The sequence below is a fragment of the Pempheris klunzingeri genome, chromosome 22 (assembly GCF_042242105.1).
Source record: "Pempheris klunzingeri isolate RE-2024b chromosome 22, fPemKlu1.hap1, whole genome shotgun sequence".
Lineage (NCBI taxonomy): Eukaryota > Metazoa > Chordata > Actinopteri > Acropomatiformes > Pempheridae > Pempheris > Pempheris klunzingeri.
The window spans coordinates 1424388-1447032 of record NC_092033.1 but is presented as its reverse complement, the minus strand read 5'-3'; the positions used below and the strand labels follow the sequence as shown (position 1 = coordinate 1447032).

The following is a 22645-nucleotide window of genomic DNA, read 5'->3' as shown; positions in this document are numbered from 1 at the left end:
TGTCCCTGGTGTGTCAAGAAAGCACTGAGGCAGGCAGGAAGTCAGAGAAACACACGGCAAAGGGAATCCGGTTAGTTTTCATAATAAAAGCCCCCAAATTGCAGACTTTCAATGGTATATTCCAGAAAAATAACCTGTTTTTTGAACATTAAATCATGTTAAACTGTTGTAGGACTGTACAGATGGATCAGAGAAATAAAACAGACAATGTGAGACACACTGGAACAAGTTTATTCTACTTTACTGGAAATAAACTAAAAACTAGGAGTGAAAACATCCATGTTAACTGAAATAGCAATAAAAGTAACTGAAATTACATTTTGTACCAACAAACCTAACAGTAAACGACTGGGAGTGAATGCAGCTTCTTCAAGTGAACGTTATGATCTAATAAGTTTTTATCACATGAGCTCCTCTGAAGGACGAGCTCATGAAAGGTCACCGTTCTAAGGATCATTTAAGGCTTTCTAAGATCTGCAGAAACCCTGTTTGGATCCTTGTTCTACTAAAACTCCTTTATTGTGTGGTATGTTTTCATTTTCTCCTCTTCATCACCATCTCCTCATCCTCTCTCTTCATCTGTCTTCTCCACTCTTAAATTCTCATCACGTTTTCTTTGCTTTTTTTCCTCTCGTGCATCATCTTCACCTCTCGTCTTCGCTATTTTCACCCCTTTTATTTTCCCTCCTCGCTGACATCACCATCATCATCATCTTCATCTTTCCTCTCCGCGCTGCAGTTCCGTCCTCGGCGGCGTCTCTTGAGGTCCAGAGTTCAGGCCGGACGGACAGACTGACGGCCAGCTGGCAGCACGGCGAGGGAAGCTGGAGCAGCTATCAGGTAAACACTTTATTTTATACTTTCTACTTTCTACTTTGATATATTTATCTGACTTCCGTAACTATATCCCATGATGCATTGCTGTAGATTAAAGGTCACCTACAGCAGTAAAACACATAAATGCAGCAGGAACATGAATCCAGAAACATCCGATCGAACAGGAAACATTTCACTGCAGCACGAGTACTTTTACTGTTACTGTGATACTTTTACTGCGTTTTTGGTGTATTTCTGGCTCATAGGAAGGTGAAATAAGAAGATTAACATCACTCCTTGATTTCAAAAACAAACGAAACCATAAAAACCAGGAACATTATTAGTGGCTCTGTTCCATTTAGGTGTGTCAGCGAGCCAGGACTCACAGTAAATGGAATCCAGCCATTAATAATGTTGTTAGTTACACCTGTGTTTGACTGTGGCAGGTAGAACAAAGTACATTTACTGAAGTACTGCAAGTGTTCACAACGTCTCAGAGGAAAATGTTGTACTTTTACTCCACTTCTTGATGTTTTCTGGTTTTAATTTGAATGTTCATTTGCTTAATCAGTTCTAATAATCTGGAGCTAAAAAATAGTAAAACTTCAATGGAGTTCTGAATGGGGCGTCCAGTTTCTCTACATTGGAGCTGAATCTTGTACCATGTTGCTGTTGCAGGTGGTTTTGTACGACGTTTCTGGAGCCACTCTGGGAGCACAGACGCTGGGGGCGGAGCACACGAGTCACATGTTCACTGGGCTGGTCCCTGGTAGGCTGTACCGCGCTGAGGTCATCACACACAGTGGGGAACTGACCAGTAACGCCTCAGCGCTGGGACGCACCGGTAAGTCAAGGAAAAACTATTTAGTTGTAGCTAATCGCACCTTCGTTGTATTAATGCATTAATAATGTTATTTGTTTATTGTTCCCTCAGCTCCAGAGCCGCCCACCCACCTGTCCGTCAAACAAGGCCCGACCAATGACACGATAGAGCTGGCGTGGTCCGGTCCCCCCTCCGGGGACTACGACCGCTTCGGCCTGCAGTGGACTCCTCCAGACCGCCTGTCGGTCACTCAGACTCACCTGACCAGCCGCGTCCTGGGCGGGATGTTTCCGGGGCGACAGTACAACTTCACCGTGACGACCATCAGTGGGGGCGTGGCCGGGGGCGGGGCCGGGGGCGGGCCCACGGTCAGCAGCCAGCCAATCCAGAGGAGCGTCAGGACAAGTAGGTGGAAAAAGTCTTTAAAAAGTCAATAAATCAAACAAAAGGTCTGAAATTCAACTTGTGGCTTTTTCTGTAAGTCATCATAGGGGAAAAATAATGAGTATTTCAAAATTAGTTTTTTTGTCAGGTCAATTTTTCTCCAAAGTTTCTCTTTTTAATTACTTTTTTTCATCATGTCGGCAGTAATGAGCCTCCTGCTTCTAGTCTTTATGCTAAGCTAGGCTAACAACTCTGTACAGACAATGATATCCATATTCTTAAAAAGTATTTCAGGGAAAAAAAGACGGGATTTTATTTTGGTAAATGTGACGGAAAAATAAGATCCTGAAGTCATTATAGTGTGAAACTTTATTTATGAGATTTATTTTGATAAAGTTTCTCACTTTTTCTTAACATTGTCTTTGTGATATTTCTAACTGACGGCAATAATGTCGACAAACATGCATATTTTAGTCTTAATCTTCATTTACACACATGCTTCATGCCCGAACCTCACCTGACAAAGAAAATAAAGACGTCTGTTCTTAAGAGAATATGAGGGAATATCACTTGAAAACGTTCTTAAGAAGTTCCTTCATTTTTTTATTGTGAATTTAAGTTTTAGTTTGAGAAAATGAAGGTAAATAAGTTAAACATCTAAGGGGGAATTAGACCGTGGGCCTCTGGTTTAACATGGTTTTGGTTTAAGGGGTTGGAGGCTGCCGGTGCTTCTGTCTCTGACCACTAGATGGAAACACGAGCGAGGCTCTGAGCGTGAAATGAGACCACGGCGCTCCGCTGCCGTCCATCTCCTCTGGTTTTCAATCCATTTTTAATGACCGTCTGTTTGTCTGTGAGCGTTTTGGCTGCAGGGATCAAAACTGATCAGCAGAAGGAAGAAGAAAATCAAGGCCTCCAGCACACACACACATCATAAATATGTATTTAGTGACCTAGTTTCTCATTTCTCTCAGCCGAGGTCGGCCAAAGAGGTGATGGAGTTTTTACCAGAAATAGTTATTGACGCACACACACAGTCAAAGCCTTACACAGGAAGTAGGAGACACATGCAGCTTCAACTTAAACAGTAACCTCAGTATTTTTAAATCTGAGCCCTATTTATCATTTTGGTGTCTAAAAGTGTTGGAAGTGATCCAGTGGATCGTCTCAGCCAGCAGGTGCAACACAGGCTGCAACGTGATCCTTTGAGACAACTGCACCTGATCACAGTAGGTCCACTAAAAGAGCTTGTTTGATCCACTGACAGGCTCAGAGTGTTATTCTAAGTGTGTGACAGCATCATGGAAAGGATCCCTACAGAGAGAGACCTGGAAGATCCTTTTGGTTTAACCACAAACAGCACACACACCAGACTACATTCACTAAAACAGGGATTTTAGAGAACAGGACACAGGAGCTGCTGGTCTGCTGCTGCCTCCAGGGGTTAGTTTGTCTTGTGTTATGTGCCACACAAATATTGGGTTGGATCTTAATTGACCCCTTTAAAACACCAAATTCACACAATAACACAAACTCATTAGCTGATTGAGGCAGCAGTAGATCAGCAGCTCAAGGTAAAATTAGTATTTTTGTCAATGGAGTCTGGTGTGTTTGTGTTTAAACCAAAAGGATCTTCCAGCAAATGTAAAAAATGGTTCTCCATTAACATCATGTAGAACAAACTGTGTAGAAAACTTTGGAATGTACCTTTAAGCTGTAGCAGCTACACTGATGCTAATGTTGTGGACGAGCAGCAGTTAAAGAACTGAGGTTTAATCTGGACTCATCAGCAGTTTTCTACGAGCCAGAACAAGATGAATGTGTTCTCCTTCACCTTCGTCCTTCCTCGTCTTCATCGGAGCAAACACACCTTTTATTTTAGCTTCAGCAGCGCAGACTCATCAGAACTCTGGTCTAAACGGGTCGCAGCAGAAAATTATAACTCTTCTTCTCTCCTTTCCTTCCTCCTCCATCGTCTCCTCTTTCCTCCCCGGCCCTCTCATTTCCTCTCCTCCTCCAATCCCACTTCCTGTGCTCTCTTCCTCCTCTCTCTCCTTCCCTTCTCGTTCCCTTTCTTCTTCTCTTGTCTTTCTTCTGCTTTTGTCTCCTCTCTCCTCGTTTCCTCCCCTACTCTCTCCTTTCCTCACCTTCCCTTCTCTCCATTTCCTTTCCTCTCGTCTTGTCTCCTCTCCCCTTTCCTCTCCTCCTCTCTTTATTTTCTTTCTTCTGCTTGTCTCCTTGTATCCCCTCTTCTTGTATCCTTTCCTTCCCTCCTTCTCTCCTCTCCTCTCCTTGTCTCCTCTCTCCTCCTCTCCTCTCCTCTATCCTTGTATCCCCTCTTCTTGTATCCTTTCCTTCTCTCCTTCGTTCTTCGTCTTCGCTCCTCTCTCCTTGTCTCCTCACCTCTCTCCTTGTGTCCCCTCCTCTTGTATCCTTCCCTCCTCTCCTCCTCTCCTTCAGGTCCGTCCCCACTGAAGTCCATCCACTGCTTCCCTCTCTCGTCCTCCTCCCTCTCCTGCTCCTGGTCACCTCCTCCCTCCGACTTCGACTCCTACGAGGTCGAGTGCCGTCGCCACGACAACGGGGAGCTGACCTCGGCGCTGAGGCTGGCGGGGGGCGTCACCGCGGTAACGCTGGACCACCTGGAGGCGTACAGGAAGTACTCGGTGACGGTCAGAGTGTCGTCGGCCGCACAGACGAGTCCACCGGCGACACACACGACCGTCACCATGATAGACCGTGAGTACACACACACACACACACATGATAGACCGTGAGTATACACACACACACACACACACACACACACACACACACACACACACACACACACACACACACACACACACACACACACACTCACTCAGGTGCTGTGGTTGAGTGTGGTGTTTAAATAAAAGCTGTTTAAATAGGACTGCTCACCAGGGAGACGCTCGGAGGGAACAGAGAACAGCAGGACTGGGTTTTATTTATTAATTCGTCCGTAAGTTTGAGAGTAAAGTTTTCCCAGTTTCAGTCGAGTTATTGATGAAATCAGGCTGCAACATTAAGACTTAAATAAGGAACAGACGCTGTGAACAGAATCACTCCCTGGCTTTTGCCTCTTTACCTTCTGGTTGCCGTTGCCGACACACAAATCAAAGGTCTCGCTCCTGATTGGTTGCTGGACATTATCTTGATTATTGATTATCTGTACGATGGTGCAGGTCGTTAAAAACTTAAGTTAAGCCTGCAGAGTTTTACTTTGTTGGTCTGGAAGCTGATTCATTAATGCAAATTAAGATACACCTCAGCCAGCAGCCACCAAACGGGCTCCAACGTGATCCTTTGGGACAACTGCACCTGATCACAGTAGGTCCACTAAAAGAGCTTGTTTGATCCACTGACAGGCTCAGAGTGTTATTCTAAGTGTGTGACAGCATCATGGAAAGGATCCCTACAGAGAGAGACCTGGAAGATCCTTTTGGTTTAACCACAAACAGCACACACACCAGACTACATTCACTAAAACAGGGATTTTAGAAGGTATTTGCTGACCTACTTCTGTCTCCATCAGTTACTTTGTTTTTGTCATTGTGTGATGTTTGTGATTCAAATTGTTACTTCAGATCCAACACAATATTTGTGTGACACACAATAACACAAACAAACTAGCCAATAGAGGCAGCAGCAGAGCAGCAGCTCCTGTGTCCTGTCAGCTAAAATCCCTGTTTTAGTGAATGTAGTCTGGTGTGTGTGCTGTTTGTGGTTAAACCAAAAGGATCTTCCAGGTCTCTCTCTGTAGGGATCCTTTCCATGATGCTGTCACACACTTAGAATAACACTCTGAGCCTGTCAGTGGATCAAACAAGCTCTTTTAGTGGACCTACTGTGATCAGGTGCAGTTGTCCCAAAGGATCACGTTGCAGCCATTGCAGCCCGTTTGGTGTCTGCTGGCTGAAGTGATCTACTGGACCAGTTCCAACACTTTTTGTATCTACAAGTCATTTAGATTGGGACCAGGTTTAAAAATATCGAAGTCGCCCTTTACAAACAGCTGGTGCAGGAAAGAACAAATGATAATGAGGAAGTTTTCTTCAGGAGGCAGAAATAACACACACTCTCTCCTGATGCGTCACTTTTTTTCAAAAAGTCACTGTGACCCCAAACATTCAGTGTGAGAAAACTTTCCTTTGTTCCACTCAGTTCACGCTCGTCTGTCCTTCCCTCTGCAACTCTCTCTGCCCGCACTGCTTCATAAATCATCCTGACACAACTGGACTGGGAGACAGAAACAGAGAAAAAAGAGGCTACGACTGGAAAATCCCCAAGAAAGTGTTTTTATTGGTGACTAAAAAAACAAACAGCTCGATTAGAAACACAGAAGGGTTTCTTTTTATGGAAGCTCAAGAGTTTTTACAATCTATTTATCATAGTCATAATTATAACCTACATTCTCATTACTTACTGTCATACTGAAGCTATAACCATATGATGGTAACTTATGAGTCCAAATTATGACTTTCTGACAATTTAAAATAAGTCATAATTACTAGATTGTACTCAGTAGCTTTGACTTGGTTTCAAACTCTTTCACTAAATCACAATTAAGAGATGATAAATTAAGAAATAGTCAAAGTCAAACATCTGACTCTGGTAATTTAGTGTCATTATTTTATTATGTATATATGAAGTTATAGTTATGGCAGCATGAGTGCATTTTGACCTGCTGTTAACACTAAAGCTTCAGTTTTTAGGTATTTTTAAAAATATTTTCTTGTAAAACTTTATTGACAAAATATCAAAACCAGGAGTTACTACAATTAAGATAAATAAAAGTAATAATTAGTGATAATGAGAATAAACTTGTTGAATTAGAATTGAATATGACCATAGAATGAGATGAGAACATGAGATGTTTGGACACGAGAGAACAGGACAGAAACAGGACAGGACACACGAGAGGGAGCTCCTCTGACCGGCCCCCCGGGGTCCGTCATGAGCCCAGCGAGTACTTTACCTGTGACCTGTGACCAGAATAAACTGCTTGTGAGACCAGACTGAAAACCTCCGTTGAGTTCTTGAGCTGCCAATATAAGAACCGGACGAAAAGTTTCTAGCAAACTGTTCAACCAATCGGTTTCCTTTCAGGCCCTCCGGTCCCGCCCCCCAGTGTACGTGTCAGCGAGAGGTCGTCAAAGGTCACGTCGTCCTCCATCCTGTTCCGCTTCAACTGCTCCTGGTTCAGCGACGCCAACGGGGCCGTCAGATACTTCGCCGTGATCGTGGCCGAGTCTGACGGTACAAACACACGGGTCTAATAATCACAGCATCAATATTATTTACAGCAGAGGAAACTTTACCAGCTGAGATCAAACATTCCACGTCTGACGATGAAGCTAACATTAGCTAGCTGAGTTAGCTAACAGCACCATGAACCAGATCATCATACTGTCATCACACCAACAATATATGTGCTTATGTTTTTATTAGCGATGTGGCTAACATTGTGAATGACTTAGTGAACTAGCTAGTTAATATTAGCTTGTTGACGTGGAAAACAGTCACACAGCGATCAGATGAGCTGTAACATTACTAACTGCCAAACATTTGGCCAGTGGAATCCAAAAACAAGCGTTCAGAAGATGCTCTGGATTATTTAGCAGGATATAAATGTGGGCCAACCCTCAAACAGACCTCAGCAAAGTCTCAGATCAAGAAAAATGAGATGTTGTTTTTACCCGACTGATCAAATGAAAAGAAAAACCAAATGTTAGCTTGAAATGTGTCAGTAAAGAGAACAGCGGTGCTACAGTTACTTTTATTCAGAGCAGAAATAAAATCAAATGTTCACAGAAACTCAAAACACTTATTTTTATTAATATGTCTGAAGTCTTCACACTGCTTTGTTTTAACCACAGACGTCCAGCAGGCTCTACTCGGACCCTCTGGTCCAAATGTTCTAGTCCACAAACGTCTTTGTAACGGTTGTAGCTCAGTTATTCACACACCTGCCAACAGGATGTAAGTCAGATCTTCTCATCACCTCCAACAGCCAATGAGATGCTTCAGCTGGAGCAGCGCCACCCTATGCCCTCCTACCGCGACTACATCAACAACTCCTCCGTCAGAGCCTACCAGACCGCCTACTTCACCAGCCGCTGCCCGCAGGACGCCGACGCCTCCGCCGGACAGGTGAGATCACCAACAGGTCATCAGGTCATCAGTGAGAAACAATATGATAATAAATAAAGTCAATGTTGTCCATTATGATTATTCTCCATTTCAGAGTCGTTTCTATTTCAGGCTTTTAAATTGAGGATACAAATAAATAAATAAATACGAAGAAGAAAATATTTGCTGCACTTCCTACTTGATCAATCAATCAATAACTGATCAGGTGGTGGAGGTGAACCTGGGAGCAGGAGGGGATCGGCTGGGCGGGGCCTGTGATCGTTACCATGACGACGACCTCTACCTGAGCGACAGCTACGGCGGCTTCTGTGACGGGCCGCTGAAGTCCAAGACTTCCTACAGGTACCGCACACACACACACACACACACACACACACACACACACACACACACACACACACACACACACACACACACACACACACACACACACACACACACACACTTCAAGTGCAGCTACCAGAGTCAGAAATGTAACTGTGTGTGTGTGTGTGTGTGTGTGTGTGTGTGTGTGTGTGTGTGTGTGTGTGTGTGTGTGTGTGTGTGTGTGTGTGTGTTCAGGCTGAGTGTGCGAGCTTTCACCAAACTGTTTGATGAAAACCACAGCGAGTTTCCTCAGCCGCTCTTCACCGACACTTACCTGTCCTCACCGCTCAGGACACACGCAGGTGAGTCTCTCGTACATGAACACACACACACACACACACACACACACACGAGCCTGTGTCCTCACTGTGTGTGTGTGTTGTTGTGTGTCAGAGCCTCTAGGGGGCGTCGTGGAGGGTCTGAGTGCCGGGATGTTCCTGATCGGTATGATGGTGGCCGTCGTCTCTCTGCTGGTCTACAGACAGCGGCTACGCAAAGTGTGAGGACATGAAAACACACACCTGTCGACATCCCTCGCCGTTTTTACTCATTCTGGGGTCTTGGTGAAGTTTTGGAAGGAGGGACGGCTGCATAAACTTTAGACTGGTCTAATTAAGCACAGATATTAAGACTGACTTGGTTTTTAGTGGTCATTAGGCTACAATACAGATCACTGTTATTTTATGAGAACGAAACCAGAACACATTTTAGGGAAAAGTGTTGGACTTAACGTTATATTTAGATCAAAGACTGGATCTATTTTTATGCAACTGGTCCACTAGATCAGACCTGGAAGATCCTTTTGGTTTAACCACAAACAGCCGTTCTATCGCTCTCTGCACACACACCAGACTACATTCACTATTCAATTCAGTTCAATTCAATTCAATTTCTTTGTATAGCCCAATATCACAACAGAGTGTCTCACAGTGCTTTACAGAGTTCACTGAAATAAACAAGTGTAAGCGAACAAACAATCTAATAAAGACTCCACTAAAACAGGGATTTTAGAGAACAGGAGTTTCTGGTCTAAACACCAGATCTCAAATATGATCTCACACACTGTAAACACACACTGTAAACACACACTGTAAACACACACTGTAAACACACACTGTAAACACACACTGTGATGTCTGCAGGTGTTTTATACAGTTTGTTTGGTTCACATGTGTGATAACGTCTTTGTTTGTTTGCAGGGCTGTGCAAGAGAACCCAGTGGTGAGGATGAGTATGTGGAAAGAGGTTCCAGCCTCAGGGTTATATATGGGCGTCAGGAGGTGAGTGTGTGAGTGTGTGAGTGTGTGTGTGTGTGTGTGTGTGTGTGCTCCATGTATAATTATTCTTCTTCAGTATGTGAGAGGGAGAGAGATTACTTTCCAATACCTCCTACGTCCAATATGTGAGTGTGTGAAGTATTAGTTTCCAATAAAGTGCTCTTCCTCTCTCTCAGGTTACCTCATCGTTCAGTCCACAGCATCTGTTAATTACTCTGAGTGTGTGTGTGTGTGTGTGTGTGTGTGTGTGTGTCACTGCCAGCTGTGAGCTTGTACTTGTTGTTATAATACGACTGCACGTCCATGAAATCTGCCCATATGTTTGAAAAACCATTATTTAGAAATAATGTTAGAGTAAAAGAAAGAGTTTATTAAATATGTGGGGACAGTTAAACCTAGTGTTCTTTTAAAGGTGCTAATTAACTGTTTTAATAATCAATGATTATTGACTAATCCTGGCTAAAGGGTTTTTCTAGTTTGCAGTAAAATCACGAATACAGACTAAAGTTTGTTTGTTCTTGTTGCTCAACAATCACTTCAGATATTTAGATGATAAGTTTCAGTGCTAAAGCATCACATCCAGTGTGTGGAGTCATTGTTAGTGTTTTGATGGTAATACCTGCTGATTATCAGGTCAAAGTGATTAGAATCTTTCACCATTAAACAAACTGACTTAACTCTAAGAAACGTGACCAATGACCTGCCTGTGTAATTTAAATTTATCAAATGAAACACGAACTGACCCTTTCTTTCCCTTTATCTTGCAGTAATCGTCGGGTCACCAGGTGAGTGTCTCTAAAAGAGCTTGTTTGATCCACTGACAGGCTCAGAGTGTTATTCTAAGTGTGTGACAGCATCATGGAAAGGATCCCTACAGAGAGAGACCTGGAAGATCCTTTTGGTTTAACCACAAACAGCACACACACCAGACTACATTCACTAAAACAGGGATTTTACAGAACAGGACACAGGAGCTGCTGGTCTGCTGCTGCCTGTCAGTTTGTTTTTGTTATTGTGTGACTTTGCTGTTTTTTAAAAGCTTAATTCAGATCCAACACAACATTTGTATAACACACAATAAAACTAACCAATGGAAGCAGTGGCAGACCTGCAAACTCCTGTGTTCTCTGAGGTAAAATTGCTGTTTTCGTGAATGGAGTCTGGTGGGTCTCTTTTAAGGCCACCAGACTCCATTCACAAAAACCCAGTAACTCAGTCGGTTAGTTTGTCATAACATAATAATGAGTTTTTGTTAATGGAGTCTGGTGGCTTTGAAGAGAAGAAATCTGGTCTGTTCAAAGTATAAAGAAAAGCAGAAGATGACAGGAAGTTCTCCATATTCATAAATGACCTGTATCTGTGTGTCTCCTTGTCCAGTCCCATCAAATCCTGCCACTTTGAGTCCCATCTGACCAAACTGCAGGCTGACTCCAACTACCTGCTGTCTGAGGAGTTCGAGGTAAAAGAGTGTTTTATAACTTTATACATACATACTATACTATAATATAGTACTTTTTACTCCATGTGGTGTTCTTATATGATGCAGTACTACACTCCTGATCTTCCCTGTAAAACTGGCTCCATATTGACAAGCTACAACTTTAAAACGCTCTGACGTGTTAGTGATACACAGAATAATGTAATACTCTGTCACACTATCACATCTGTTGTGCATAATTAGTACTTTTGATCATATTTTTTGTAATTTTAGTTGTAACAGAGCACTTTTGGACTTGATAAAATAGAAAGTACATCTACTTCGGCCTCTACTTCCTTTAAAAGAAGAAACATTCTTGGATTATGTGAAACTACTGTCGTGTTTTTAAACGCAGGATCTGAAGGATGTCGGACGCAACCAGCCGATGGACGTCGCCCGTCTGCCGGAGAACCGAGGAAAGAACCGCTACAACAACATCCTGCCATGTTAGTACCGCTGCACGAGTGTGTGTGTGTGTGTGTGTGTGTGTGTGTGTGGTTCTTTACATGGTTTTAAATGACGTTACAGATCAACGTGTGGTGAAAGTGATCCACCACATCACTATTACTTTATGCCAAACCACGATCCTTTCCTAAACTTAACCGAGCCGCCACTGAAAACTGTCATTTATAAGTTAACTAGAAATAAAGTAATGTAACTTTACATTAATGTTACCATGGCGACGGTTTGTGCTGCAGCAGGAACAAAGTTATTAAAGGACGTCTAAATTTCCTTAAAATTAGGATGAACTACCTTTTTTTACTTTACATTTAGCCCCCAGTACGCCTGCCTGCCTCTTTCAATAGAACTGCAACTATTATTTTCATTATCAATGAATCTATTTTACTGATTAGAAGCCCAAGACGATGTTTTTGAGTATTATGAGGAAAATGTAGTTAAAGTACTAAAAGTAAAAGTATTTGGTGCAGAAAAGTGAAGTAAAGTCATAGTTTTCAGGCTTTTACACTTTAAAAAGTGTATTTTGAATTATACGTCTCCTTTAAAGTATCAATAGTCAACACTGCAGAGTTAGTAATGACGTCTTTTTTTATTTCAACAGTTACAACATTTAATCAGGATAAAATATCCCGACATATTTGGCATCTTTAAAACTGTGGGATCTCTATTTGAACAATGTTAACAAATGATGTTTAATAACATGAATTTATTGCCACATTAGATCCTTTATGTTTTCACATCATTTGATCACCTGTGTTATATTTACACTTGTGTATTTATCAGTGTCACAGTTTAAATAAAGTGATTAAGCATCAGCCACTTTTCTATACGAACAGAATAATGTGAGTTGTGACTGGAGGTGAATCATTTACACACTAATGGTAAAATGAATCAGGCCTGTTTCTCCCTCTGAGTCACTGCTTCACATTTACAGACATTTAACATTTTAATAAATATTCTCTCCTGGAAAAGGACAAAACCTGAGGGAAGCTGTTAAATGTGACAAACGTCAGTGTTATAATCTAAAAGAGTTTGATCATCGTAAACTGTTAAAATTACAAGTTAAAGACGTCACACTTGGGCTTTTTGACATTTTAATCTGAGATATTAGTCCGTTTGTTATTTATAACAAAGCTTTATTATCTTTATCTTGCTGTAGAAAACAGATTTAACGAGCCGTGTGAACGGGTCACAGCTGATGACGTCTGAATCTCTCTCACTTTTCCAGATGATTCAACCAGAGTGAAGCTGTCCTACCTGGAGGACGACCCCTGCTCCGACTACATCAACGCCAGCTACATACCTGTGCGTACACACACACACACACACACACACACACACACACACCTGAACTTCTATATTTGTGAGGACATAATTACATTCCTTTAGCGTAACCTCTTCTACCGAGGGACAGGAATCAATACCTTTAATTTAAAGTTATTATTATTGTTATACATGCTAGATTATTTCTATTTATCTCCATATTTATTCACTGAGATGAGCTGGTTAATCATGGGTATTGGCGGATTGATCGGCTCTAAACTGTTATTATATCGACTTTTAAGAATCCACTATATCGTCGACCTCCAATATTTACTAGGCCTGTGATCGATTCACCGCTTTGGTGATTACATTTGACAGAAAATGGTGAAAAATCAGAAGTTCTCAGAGCAGGACGACATCTTTAAATGTCTCTTTGGTCCAAAATCCAAAAAGTCTACAAAGATATGAATCTTGTAAATATAATTTTTTATCTTTATCTTTTGTATCACAGTCTGAATTATTGAATGTATGATATAAACTCTACGGTCAGCTTCCTAACCAGGCGGCACCGAGAGGAAACTTTCATTTCTAATAACGTCAGATTTAGATCTTTACCGAGATGAAAAGAAATGCTGCACAGACTCTCACTTCCTGATGAAGACAGATGTGTTCAGAATCAGAGGGAATAAAACAGCTGCTTTTCCCCACAGAGGGAATCAATAAGCAATCAATGAAGGCGCTGATATCAATAACATCCTAACCCAATTCTAAGTTTAGTCTCAGCCTCAAAACACACTAATGCCCCTCTCCTATATGTGTGTGTGTGTGTGCAGGGTAATAACTACCGCCGGGAGTACATTGCCACCCAGGGCCCGCTGCCCGGCACCAAGGACGACTTCTGGCGGATGGTTTGGGAGCACGGCGTCTACAACGTCGTCATGGTGACGCAGTGTGTGGAGAAAGGACGGGTGAGTCTCACTGGAAAACGATGGAAATGGCTAAAGTTAATGTGCATCATGGGAAACGGGAAAGTAACTAAATGACTCTTCAAATAAGTTCTGACATGTTGAACTTTTAACTACTGGATTTTCCCATTTCTCCGTCTTTGCCTCGGCCAAACTACAGAAGGCAGAATTCCCTTTGATCAGATTGAAACATGATCAATGTTGGACACATTTCTTCATCATCATCAATTAATCACTTCGTCCACTAAGTTTTAACAGTGAAAAACGTCTCATTCCATCTTTACAAAGTTATGAATCAGACTGAAGGATGAGACGATGTTTAATTATCAGATTCTAACAAGTTCAGGCCTGATCAAACTGTATTGAACAGGTGAAGTGTGATCAGTACTGGCCCGCGGACAGAGAGCCGCTGTACTACGGTGACCTGGTCATTCAGATGCTGTCGGAGTCCGTCCTGCCCGAGTGGACCATCAGAGAGTTCAAGATCACCTCGGTACCCGCTCGTCGCCTCCAGCTGCACCTTCTGCTCGTCCAGTCGCGGGTTTTCATTCACTAACGCTTCATCAATAAATCCCGACAGGAGAGCAGCTGCGGTTACCCTCGGGTGCTGCGCCACTTCCACTACACCGTGTGGCCCGATCACGGCGTCCCAGAGAGCACCCAGTCTCTGATCCAGTTCGTCAGGACGGTCCGGGACTACGTGGACCGATCTCCCAGCACCGGAGCCACCGTCGTACACTGCAGGTGGGACAGAGGGACACCTCTCAAAAATCTAATAGAGGAAACTTGTAATGGACACTTCAGGATGTTCTCAGGCATGTGTTAACTAAAGCTCTCCGTTAGTCGATTAAATGACTTTTTCTAATCATTTCAGGGAATTATAAACCTGGAAGATCCTTTTGGTTTAACTTTTTCAAACACACCAGACTCCATTCACAAAAACAGTAATTTTACCTTGCAAAGTACAGGAGTTGCTGGTGTACCGCTGCCTCAGTTGGTTAGTTTTTCTGAGTTATTGTGTCTGGTGAATTTGTTTGTATCCAACACAAAGTCACATTAACACACAAAAGAAAACTAACCGATCAAGGCAGCGGTAGACCAGCAAAGTCCTCTGCCAGTTAAAATGACTGTTTTTGTGAATGGAGTCTGGTGTGTTTGTGGTTACACCAAAATGATCTTACAGGTCGATCTCTGTAGGGATCCTTTCCGTAATGGTGTCAGACGCTTTAGCACCGACTCATTTAGACACCAAAATATGAACAACTAGAGCCCAGCTTAAAAGATGTTGGACTTCCTATTTAAGTTACTCTTAAAGATGTTTTAGCGGCACTAAAGTTTCCTCTGTGTGTGTGTGTGTGTCTGTGTGTCTGTGTGTGTGTGTGTGTGTGTGTGTGTGTGTTAGTGCCGGCGTTGGCCGTACAGGGACATTCATCGCCTTGGATCGCGTCCTGCAGCAGCTGGACTCTAAAGGAACCATCGACCTGTACGGCTGCGTGTTCGACCTCCGCCTGCACCGCCAGCACATGGTCCAGACTGAGGTGTGCCCCCCCCCCCGATTAATAACACTTAGAAATAGACATGATCAAGATCTACAGCAGCCTTATCGACACAGAGCAACATCAGAGATCAAAGCCTGGGGCTAAAACAGGGCTAAACATTTCATACCCAAACCAGTACTGGACCAAACCAGGGCTGAAATACCACTAAACACCAGGGCTAACATTAGACAATACTGGACCAAACAGGGCTAAAATAGCAGCATAAATTGGTGACAATCAAGGCTAGAACAGCAGCTAATATTGGACCAAACTGGGGCTGAAATAACAGTGAAAACTAGGCCATGCTAGGCTAAAACACCAGTAAATACAGGACTGGACAAGACAGCGGTACATCCAGTAATGTGTGTGTGTGTGTGTGTGTTGCAGTGCCAGTACTCCTTCCTGCACCAGTGTGTTCGGGACGTCCTGAGAGCCAGAAAACATCGCAGTGAGCAGGAGAATCCTCTCTACCCCATCTACGAAAACTTCAACCCTGAGTACTGCCGAGGTGAGAAGAACAAACACTCCATCTTTAACTCTTCAGAGTTACTAACAGACACGTCGTGAAGTCGTCCCTATGCTAAGCTAAGCTAAGCTAAGCTAAGCTAAGCCAAGCTAAGCTAACCACTTCCTGACACTCGGACACGAGACCATTTGAAATCATAAACATCATTAACGCGGCTCGTTTTCATGAATATATTTACAAGGTGTGGTTTTAAAATCGACCGGTTCAAGTGAGAACATCTGTGATTGTTATTTATAATATTAAAAGAGGGGAAATGTGTCGCTGCAGATCTTTTGAGTTTTAAACTTGTTTTGGCGTCTCCTCAGATTTCATCTACACCGGACGCTGAACAGACGACGGTCATCTGATCACAAGAAGAAACGTCTCTGCGTTGGCTGAACGTCAGGACAAAAACTAAAATTAAAAATAAGAAAGTAAAGATGACAAATGATTGGAGAGATTATTGGCTGACAAAATTACAGACAATAAAACGAAGCTTTAAACAATCTGTGACTCATTAAAACGAAGAACACACCAAGAGTTCATTTGCAAAAAACAGATGTCTTCATTTTGGGTAAACATGTAATTTACTAACTTTAACTAAGATAACTTCACTTTTAATGTCTGTTTCATGTCGATATTTAACATTTCTAAAGACCGTATCTTCTAAAATCTGGTTAAAAGATCATCGTTTCCATGTCAGACCCTTTGTTTTGGCTGCCTTATGTGAAGAAGTTTCACCTTTCCTCTTCTTTTAACGCCCCGAGGGAGATACAGGAACTTCACCTGAGTCACCTGACCTGAATACTGCGTTCTTATTCGCTCAACAGATTCACTGGGTTGTGTTCAAGAAACACATTTATGTTTCAGAACGCACTACAAATTTAAAAACAACTCAAAACTCTTGTTTGTTTTTGCAAATGAACTCTTCACACTTTAATTAGCTTCTAATATTTTGTCCAGTTTTTGACTTTAAGAAATAAAAAACAACACTGACTGAAAACAAAGAGTCACATTCGTTAACGTTGATCTCAGGTCGTCGGTGGTTATTGAACCTTAATGTAACCGACTGATCACAGGGAAGGAAAGAGCCATGTATTTGTTCTATTATAACTATGTTCTCACTCACTGCTCCATATAAGCTGGTTATTTAAAACGTTACACATATTGCTGTATGTAAATATTGGTGTAATACTCTTTTTTTATACGATAATGAATACACACTGTATGTCAACTCTATTCAGCCGTTATGAAAACACTGTAGCCTGCTGTGTTCAGACTGTAAGTTTACTGTGACCTCTGCTTTTAAAATGTTTATTTCTAAAAAAAAAAAAAGAAATACTATTAAACATATTACACTCTTTCATTAAGTTGTTCATAAACTGTCTAAATTTAAAACATTAAAATATTTTTAAAAGTGAATGAATACAAGCCAGGAACTCCCATTTTCCCCCTTTATTTTTAAAATTTGCTAATAAATGAATGGAGTTCTGTTGGGACGAACGTATTTTAGATATTTTTGAAAATTGGAAAAGTTCATATTTGCCAACATGATTAAAAGTTATTAATAATACTTGGTAAACGTTCTCTTTCTGTTCGACTCAACTGCTGGAAGATGTTCAGGGTTTTTAAATGATTTCTGTTCTTACAGGATGTGATCACTGGTTTTTAATCAATAAAATCATAATGTAATACATAGTAATTATATGAATTAGCTTACATATTGTGATATTATATTAAATAAAATACACTTCTGATAGAGATATTTATATATTTATACATATCACCCAGCCCTTAGAGAGTTTTTATAAGTTGCTGTCAGATCTCTGTACACTGGATTAAAAAGTGATCATTAAAAAAAGCTGCCAAACTACGTTTATGTGTTTGTCTCTTTGTTTCTGTGTGAAACATTAATGTTGAAAACATTTTAAAATAATATTATAGAATAAGTTACGTAAGAGTTAGAACACCAACTGTGTTATTACTTATTATAATATTAGCTGCACTTGTCGAAGGTCGTCGTGACACTTCAGAGTCGGGAACATTACTGCCTCAGCGTTTCTGCGCTCCTCACCTGTGGAACGAGCTTCCTGAACACCTGAGCTGTTTAAATCAGGCCGTAAAACACCACTGTTTACTGTTTTAATAATAGAGCTCCATGACTTTGTTTACTCTCTAACTATTTATCCACGTGCTTTTATTGTCTTCTTCTCTTATTTATTTTCTTCTGCTTTTATTATCTTTTACGTGTCATCTAATGTTTGTGTGTCTGACAGGTGCTGTATAAATACATTTACCACGGCACAGAAAAACCTCCATCCACTTCTTCTGCTCTGCATCTGTGGAGCTGATTTTCAAACTTCTGATTTCCATATTGATCTAGGGCACGGCGAGGCCGCAGCAGAACTGGGTAACCCACATACAGCAGCTATCGGGGTTTAAGAGCTTAGAGGAGCCCCCGTCAGAGAGGCCGAGCTGAGCCCGAGTCCCTGCGGACCAAACCTCCAGCTCGTCCTCCCCCCACTTCTCTCCGGCCTGGCAGAGATTTATACGGAAACACAGTTAGAAATCATCCCACGAGCTTCAGCTGGTCCTGACAGGGACGAACAAACAGCCGTGGGAAACAAGTTTAGTAACAAGCTGCACACTCGACCAAACAGGACGGTTAACGCTCCACGTGTTCAACTCCTGATGCCTTCACTGAAGTATTCACATTTCTACTGTTTTTACTGCGTTACAGTTAACTGGCAGCTTTAGTTACTTTACAAGTTAAGATTTTAGCAAACTAAACATATTCAGAGTTTATCAAATCTGGTGTTTTGTTGTAAAGTAAACTACCTGACAGTGGATACCAGTGCAGCCCAAACCATCACTCTATGAATCAATTAGTCAAATGATTTTTTATGTAGAAACACTTCCTGGATTTTAATAATGGTGACGTTCAGACTGTTTGGCTCATTTCTCACTACAATGGATTCATGTAGAAACTAATCAGAGAATAACAATCAGCTGCAGTCTGATACTAAATAGTTCAAACTGAGCTCCAACAGCAAAATCCTGCTTTTCCTTCAGTGATGATGTTAAATGATCAAACCACTTTTCTGTGCCACTAGTTTTACTTTAACACTGTAACTACATTTTCCTCATTATACTCAGAGCCGCCAGGAAACTTTTAAAGAAGTATTACACTGCAGTTTTAGTATTTTTACTGAAGGATCTGAACGTTCACCTGGACAGAAATTAATTTCTCAAAGAGGGACATCAAGATTTTTAAACCTGAGCCCTATTTTTTAAACAGAATTTGGCTCAGAAACAGCTGCTGTTTCGCTCTCTTCAAAGCTGCCAGACTCCATTGATAAAAAGATCTAAACACGGGGACGGCTGCTCTGCTGCTGCCTCAGTCGGTTAAGTTTGTTTGTGTTACTGTGTGTTACAGAAATGTTGTGTTTGGTCTGAACTAACTCCTTAAACTGCCAAAGTCACACAACAAACACCAATAAGCCAACTGATGGAGGCAGCAGCAGACTTGTGTTCTGCAACGTAAAATCCCTGTTTTAGTGAATGTAGTCTGGTGTGTGTGCAGAGAGCGAGATGACAGCTGTTTGTGGTTAAACCAAAAGGATCTTCCAGGTCTAATGAAAATAATAATAATAATTCAGAAGCATCACAAGTTGATCCTAAATTGTCTCCAGTCCAGAAATCTGGGAAATCACTTCATGACCTTTTATGCTGATGCACCAATGAGAATCAATTGAAGCCTTAGTTTTAATAAATAGTAAATTTCTCTCAAGTTGTTTCATTTAAGTTGTTTTAGAGGCCTGAAAAGGTTAAATATTACAGTATATTAATACTTTATACAGTACAGATTTATCCAGCGGCCCTCTGAGGGGTCCTGACCCACAGGTTGGGACCCACTGCTGAACACAGCACAAGTTTAAAAACAGAGAAGAAGAAGAAGCCTGAAGTGACCTCAAACTGTTAAACGTTGATGTCAGCACTGAGGGGAGCAGTTGATGTACTGGTCTCAATTAGGTTCTCGTTGTGCTGATGGTGGTGTTGCTGATATTTATGGGCACGAGGAGGAAACAGCAGAGGTGTTAAAGGACCACAGAGAGTCTGCAGCTTTTTAATCCAGCTGAGCACGAAAACAGCTGCTCTCACTCAAGACTGAATGAGAAGGAACTAGATTATTTTACCTATTTGCTGTCTGTTCTGTTGTTGGATTCACCTTTGTTGTACTTTATTTATCTAATATCAAATAGAGTCATAATCTTTAAGCCATTAGAAAAGTTACAGCTGCTGTTATTACATCCTAAAATATTAAATTCTCTATAGAACAAGACTGAGGAAAGCAGCAAAACATCACATTTGAAGAAGCTGGAAGTAAAACATTTGTTCATACGTAACTTCTTTAGCATTATTATTATTAATCTTTTGAATGCAGTATTGAGTTTTTCCATTTTAAGCCACTTGTCTGGTTCTGCAACGTTTCCCAGTAGGTAAAGAATATTAGAAATAACTTGTTAACCCTCGTAATGTCTCTACATGTTTCCACTGTGTTGGACAATTAAACGCCTCCTATTGTGATACTGTAGGTAACACAGCTGCAACATTTAGTCAAATAATTGAAAATTTGATGGACTGAAATTTATTTTGACTGTTTTGATCAATTAATTTTGTCATTTTTTTCAAGCACAAATGCCAGAAAATGTTGTATTTCCAGCAGTGGGTGTGGGCTGGTAATCTACTTTACTTTTTCAGGGTTTATGTTTTTTGTCTTTACTGTGGATTAGAAACTGAAATGTACGTGATGCTGAATCGGGCCCTGAACTCAACATCAGACTGCTGACAGTAAAACTAATATTTTACACAGTTATATTGAAAGAGCAGCTTTATGGTCACGATTTAAGGATGTTTATCAAAAGAAAAGGCATTTTTCAGGTGTGTTAATCAATAAAACTTACTCCTAACTAATCTTTTAATCTTTCCACCACTGCAAACACAGTTAGCTACCAGGACTCTACAGTATGTGGTAAAAAAAACATAAAAAGGTTTGAAGTTACAAACATTTATTTTACTCACCTCTTCGTCAGGAAGTGGTTCACCTTTGTCCATAGTTTTCCACTGCACCTGAAGCTGGAGTCCACCGCCATACTGCTGCTGAGCTAAGCTAACAAATAAGCTAGGCTAGGCTAAAATAAGCTAGGCTAGGCTAAATGAAGCTAACGTCCAACAGCAGCGTTAATAGTACCGGGGAATGTAGCTAAACCCGCCACCGTTAGCTAGCGTTAGCTACAACGTTCCCGTTCATTTCAATTAGCAAACGACTCTCTGGAAGTTGCTTCGAGGTGAAATTTACCTGAAAATGACCACAACGGACCGACAGCCGCCACTTTGCAATCAAACGACGCCAAATTCACCTGTTTTCCTCCACAGGTTAGCTTAACTCTGGACCTGCAATACCCCGTTTGGCCACACGCTGTTAGCGGCTTTTCATTAACGTTTCACATTACGATCCAGGGGGCGCTGTTTCACCGCTTACATTTCCCTCATTGTTAAAACAATCTGTCAGACCCACAGAAGATCCTTTATCAATATTTCATCATTATTTCTAATATTATTATCTTATATATATTTTTGACAATATAGATATCTCTTATCAAATCTTTTATACAGTCTATGGTCATACCGGCTCATTAAATTAATAAATAAATAATAATTTGATGACATTTCTATAAACAAACATAAGAAGCTCAGAAATAATATGAGTATAAATGAGTTATACTAATGTTAATATTATACTTTTAGTAATAAGAGACTTATGTACGAGTAATAATAAACCACACAGAGGTGTGACAATAACACAATATACTGTCTATACTGTTAAGTGACTTGTTGAGGGCCTGTTTGTCTAAAATACAGATAAATACTGTCAACATTGTGGATTAGTTTTCTTTATTTTCATTTTTATTCCTAACTATTGATCACATTGTCCAGTGTTTCACCATTTATTTTTATTGTACATATACACATGTATCTATTTTATTTGACCTATTTGCTGGATTTATTTTCTATTCTTTATAATATATTCACTAGATTTTATTCATCTAAGAATCAATTCAATTAATTGATGATAAAATATATATTTTATTTAATTTTTTTTAATTAATTTAGCTATTTTATTTTTTTGTTGATACATTTGTTAATAGAAAAGTAACTAAAGCTAAAATAGATAAATGTCGTGCAGTAAAACAGTTAAATAAAATACAAATATGTTCACATTGTACCGTTAAGTCAGTGGGAGAGTGTGTGTTTGTGTTTAACAGTGTTGTGATAGATTGGTATTAACACTGCTGTCCAAGGTGAGGGAGGATCAATGTGTGTGTGTTAAAGAGTCATTGAATATTCATTGATTACAAAGAACAAGAGGTCTGACTCAGGCTGTACAAGTGTGTGTGTGTGTGTGTGTGTGTGTGTGTGTGTGTGTGTGTCCTCTTGCCTGAGGACCATTGAACTCTCCATTTTGATTGGATTTTTGTGAATGAAAGAACAAAGATGAGGTTAGAGGGAGGGCAGATGAAAGGAAACAAACCAACAT

General features: G+C 40.9%; 1 protein-coding gene across 1 annotated transcript in view; it reads left to right on the top strand.

The window, feature by feature from the left end:
- ptprb (protein tyrosine phosphatase receptor type b) overlaps positions 1–17863 on the top strand; it is a 33607-nt gene extending 15744 nt beyond the window's left edge. Inside the window, exons 20-39 of the mRNA XM_070853731.1 lie at positions 740–840; positions 1495–1660; positions 1751–2044; positions 4484–4762; positions 7154–7303; positions 8058–8197; positions 8403–8539; positions 8759–8865; positions 8957–9062; positions 9763–9843; positions 10608–10625; positions 11218–11299; positions 11673–11763; positions 13005–13081; positions 13873–14007; positions 14375–14497; positions 14585–14748; positions 15407–15542; positions 15930–16050; positions 16374–17863. Of these exons, the coding sequence (XP_070709832.1) occupies positions 740–840; positions 1495–1660; positions 1751–2044; positions 4484–4762; positions 7154–7303; positions 8058–8197; positions 8403–8539; positions 8759–8865; positions 8957–9062; positions 9763–9843; positions 10608–10625; positions 11218–11299; positions 11673–11763; positions 13005–13081; positions 13873–14007; positions 14375–14497; positions 14585–14748; positions 15407–15542; positions 15930–16050; positions 16374–16396 (2531 nt within the window). The 3' untranslated portion in view covers positions 16397–17863. The remainder of the gene's footprint in view (positions 1–739; positions 841–1494; positions 1661–1750; positions 2045–4483; positions 4763–7153; positions 7304–8057; positions 8198–8402; positions 8540–8758; positions 8866–8956; positions 9063–9762; positions 9844–10607; positions 10626–11217; positions 11300–11672; positions 11764–13004; positions 13082–13872; positions 14008–14374; positions 14498–14584; positions 14749–15406; positions 15543–15929; positions 16051–16373) is intronic.
- The last annotated feature ends 4782 nt before the right edge of the window (positions 17864–22645 follow it).